At 43.7% G+C, this 4,120-nt stretch overlaps 1 protein-coding gene across 1 annotated transcript; it reads left to right on the forward strand.

Annotated features, from left to right (window-relative positions):
• Positions 1–157: 157 nt before the first annotated feature.
• LOC146960914 (uncharacterized) lies at positions 158–1,824 on the forward strand. The gene is made up of 2 exons (XM_085771943.1): positions 158–1,503; positions 1,686–1,824. The coding sequence occupies exons 1-2, from the start codon at positions 257–259 to the stop codon at positions 1,822–1,824; spliced, it is 1,386 nt and encodes a 461-aa protein (XP_085628069.1). The 5' UTR covers positions 158–256.
• The last annotated feature ends 2,296 nt before the right edge of the window (positions 1,825–4,120 follow it).

The raw sequence follows: 4,120 nt of genomic DNA on the forward strand, positions 1-4,120 counted from the left end.
GCAGACGCTTCACTCCTTTGCTCTCCGCTTCACTCTCTCTTTTTTTTCCCATTGCAATCTTTTCCTTTTGAAATTTATTTGTATTTTTTCCTGGATACCTACATATCACTGGAAGCCTAATTTATGATAGTTACTGGAGGCTACGACTGTTTTTTAAACTGTTTTACCCTGAGAGTGTGGCTTATCAGCAGCACAACCCGGCACTGTCGTGACCGGGATTGAGGAGCTCAGCTAACAGAAGCTAATTAGCAGCAAGATGCCTCCTTTTTCCACGGAGGACTACCACAAACTGCTCCAGAAGATAGCAGTACTGGAAACAAAAATGCATCGGCTCGAAGTGAACGTGGAGGTAAATGGACAATATGGAAATGATACTACTCTGCCGATATTCCAAAACAGTGAAAGGGAGCAGGCTAACACAAGGCTAACGGGCACAACCAAGGCACGGCCGGAGCCAGGTGTAAATGGGAGTAAATCAAACAGTCCTCCCTGGAACTCTCTTGGTGCTAAGCCAAAGCACCACAAAATACCTCCCTCAAACATGGGAAGACGATTATCAGGCAGAACCCAGCACTCGGAGATGGATTACGACACCGAGTGGCCTGCACTGCCATCACACAGGACTGTCTCCTCAACCCCAAAACCACGGAGAAAACAACCACGGACCAAGGCTACGAGCAAACTGCCCCAAGACACAGGGATTCTACTTGAGAACAGATATGCTCCACTTTCACAGGACCCAGACTCCCCAAAAGAAGGCTCATCTCCCAGGACCAGAGAAAGGTATGAGGCTAAATCTGATGCTAAAGGGCTACAGAGAGAGCTAACCACTGGGCCTCAAACTCTGATAGTGGGTGACGGAGCTGTGTATGACATAAAACGCTTTTGCAGCAAGAACAACACCAAGGTACTGTGTTTTCCCAATGACATGGTGTCTGATGTTTCAAAAAAGATCTTGAAGATTGTTGCTGAGCATCCAACATTGAAATCGCTCATCATACACACAGGAGCCCTTGATGTTGTGAAGCAACAATCAGAGCTATTAAAACGAGACTTCATGGAACTGATAAACAAAGTTCAGTGTTTGAATACTGAGGTGTTTTTCAGTGGACCTCTGCCAACAGTTCGGCGAGGAGATGAGAGATTCAGCAGGCTGATGATGCTGAACAGATGGCTTAAAGATACATGTACTGCTCAATCACTGAACTTTATTGACAATTTCAACATCTTTTGGGAACGCAGGCACCTCTTTAAGGCAGATGGATTTAGCCTTAACAAGTCAGGAGTACAGCTGCTAAGTGCCAACATCTTTTACTTTTTGCGTCAGGCACCAGCAGTCCCTGTCAAGGACAAGAGACAAAACAATCCAAAACAGCAGATAAGACGGCACTCTGGTGAGGGCGCTGAGATAAGGATTGACAACGGAGGACAGCAGACTCAGAAAGAACCTGCAACGTCATCATCTGCACCCCAGCAACTGGATTATCCACCAGCCCCAACAACGTCATCACCTGCACCCCAACAAGTGGATCATCCACCAGCCCCAACAACGTCATCATCTTCACCCCAACAAGTGGATCATCCACCAGCCCCAACAACGTCATCACCTGCACCCCAACAAGTGGATCATCCACCAGCCCCAACAACGTCATCATCTGCACCCCAACAAGTGGATCATCCACCAGCCCCATCAACACAACACAAGGAGTCTCCCTTAGCCCCAAAAGCCCCAAAGGGGGAGTCTCCCCCGGCCCCAACAGGAGACTCCCAACATTCAACCCCCCGAACCCCATCCAGCCCCCAACTCTCTTCATCTTGTCCTGACTCCCCATTTCTGGATTTCCCTGACAGGATGAAGAGCTTTCTCACTAGTGGAATCCAACTAACACCACGCCAGGGTCTCATATTTTCCCCAATTAACCCCCCACATCGTCCACCCCCTCGCATTCCACCACATCAGAAACAACCCTCGACCAAAAGTCACCGAGCCCCCCCACTTCCTCTGAATCATCATATCATTGAATCTGAATGATATGTGCCGGGTCCAGGCTGCAATACTGATATCAAGAATGTTCTTTCCCAGGAAAAGTCAGGGCCCTATGGAGTTCAGGCAGCTTTCTCAATCCCTGTGGTGACGGGTAACAGAAAAGTGATCAAACTGGTGAGAAATAAAAAGGGTTCAATTAAATCTACCAATCTAGTGAGTATAGCTTGTCAACCTCGAAACTCACCAGTGTCTCCTGTTATCTCCACAAGGTTAGCTCTACTTAATATCAGATCACTAGCCAACAAATCCTTGTTAGTAAATGACATCATTATGACCTATAATCTAGACTTCTTACTTCTTAGTGAAACATGGCTGACTGAATGTAGCTGTGCTACCATTCTCAATGAGGCTGCACCAACAAATTTCAGTTTTATGAATAAGTGTCGAAGTGGTAAGAAAGGCGGGGGAGTTGCTGCCATTTTTAAATCTGTATTTCAGTGCAAGGAAACTATATTTGGTGATTTTAGCTCTTTTGAATATCTATGTTTTTTAGTAAAGGGTGATCCAAAAGTTCTCTTCCTAATTATTTACAGACCACCAAGATACCCAGGAAAATTCTTTGATGAGTTTGCCGAACTGCTGTCAGTTATCTGCACTGACTACAACTTTTTTATCATAACAGGGGATTTTAACATTCACATAGACAATAACATGGACACAAATGCCAAAGAACTATGCTCTCTTCTTGACACTTTTGGCCTCTCCCAACATGTGAAAGGGCCCACACACACCCGAGGCCACACTCTGGATCTGGTTATCTGTAGAGGTGTTGACATTACATCTGTTGATATCAAGGACTTGGCTCTTTCTGATCATTTCTGTGTGTTCTTTGACTTACAGATAACTCCGGACATGCAGTTACCCTCTGTATCTGTTAGGAAAAGGTTCATAAATGAGAATACCAGTGTTAAGTTTATGGAGGCTATAGTCATGTCACCAACTGTGAGTGCAGAGACAGTTGATGAACTCCTGGATAATTTCAACTGCAAAATCTCAAATGTCATTGATACCATTGCACCTATTAAAACTAAGATGACCTTGGCCAGACAGAGAACACCATGGAGGAACACTTTGATGGTAAAGGCTCTGAAAACAGAATGCAGGAAAGCTGAGCGTAAATGGAGAAAAACTAAACTTCAAATCCACCATGACCTCTACAAACAAAGTCTTTGTAATTTTAACCATGGGCTATTCAAGGCTAGACAGCAACACTTTACTGAAATGATTAATAAGAATATCAACAACACTCGTGCTCTGTTTGCTATGGTTAATAAGCTTACAACCCCCCCAAAAGAGATAGTTTCAGAACTCTTTTCCACAGAAAAATGCAATGAATTTGCTTACTTCTTCAATGAAAAAATCAAATCCATAAGGCTAAATATCAACACAAATCAGCAAAATAATACAATGATGCAATCCCTAAAATCACCTAGGAATAAATCAACTGTAATGTCAGAGTTTAATACAGTTGACCAAAAAACCTTAGAAGAAACAGTTCAGCATCTTAAAACATCGACATGTTGTCTTGACACAATACCATCTGACTTTTTAAAAACTATTATAAGCTCTGTCCAAACAGATCTGCAGCAAATAATAAATTGCTCACTTCAATCAGGCACGTTTCCTAAACCCCTGAAAGTAGCTGCCATCAAGCCGCTCTTAAAAAAGAGAACATTGGATACTACCATTTTAACCAATTACAGACCCATCTCAAATCTTCCCTTTATAGCCAAGATCGTTGAGAAAGTGGTTTTTAATCAACTCAGCAACTTCGTAAACTCCAGTGGACTCTTTGACAAATTTCAATCAGGCTTCCGACCTCACCACAGTACAGAAACAGCTCTTATTAGAGTGTTAAATGACATAAGGTTGAACACTGACTCAGGCAAGGTGTCAGTTCTGGTCATGTTGGATCTCAGTGCTGCGTTTGACACTGTGGATCACAGTATACTGCTGGACAGGTTGGAAACCTGGGCAGGACTCAGCGGGACAGTCCTAAAATGGTTCAGGTCCTACTTAGAGGAACGGAGTTATTTTGTGACCATTGGTAGTTATCAATCCGATCGAGTGGCT

This window comes from Trachurus japonicus, unplaced genomic scaffold (assembly GCF_045865225.1).
Source record: "Trachurus japonicus isolate A0001 unplaced genomic scaffold, Traja_1.0 AP029834.1".
Classification (NCBI taxonomy): Eukaryota; Metazoa; Chordata; class Actinopteri; order Carangiformes; family Carangidae; genus Trachurus; species Trachurus japonicus.

What these genes read in the sequence shown, in the direction of transcription:
- LOC146960914 (XM_085771943.1), top strand. Translation starts at nt 257, where the DNA reads ATGCCTCCTTTTTCCACGGAGGACTACCACAAACTGCTCCAGAAGATA. An exon ending in TATCCACCAGCCCCAACAAC is followed by an intron (nt 1,504 to 1,685) that starts GTCATCACCTGC and finishes ATCATCCACCAG; the next exon opens with CCCCATCAACACAACACAAG.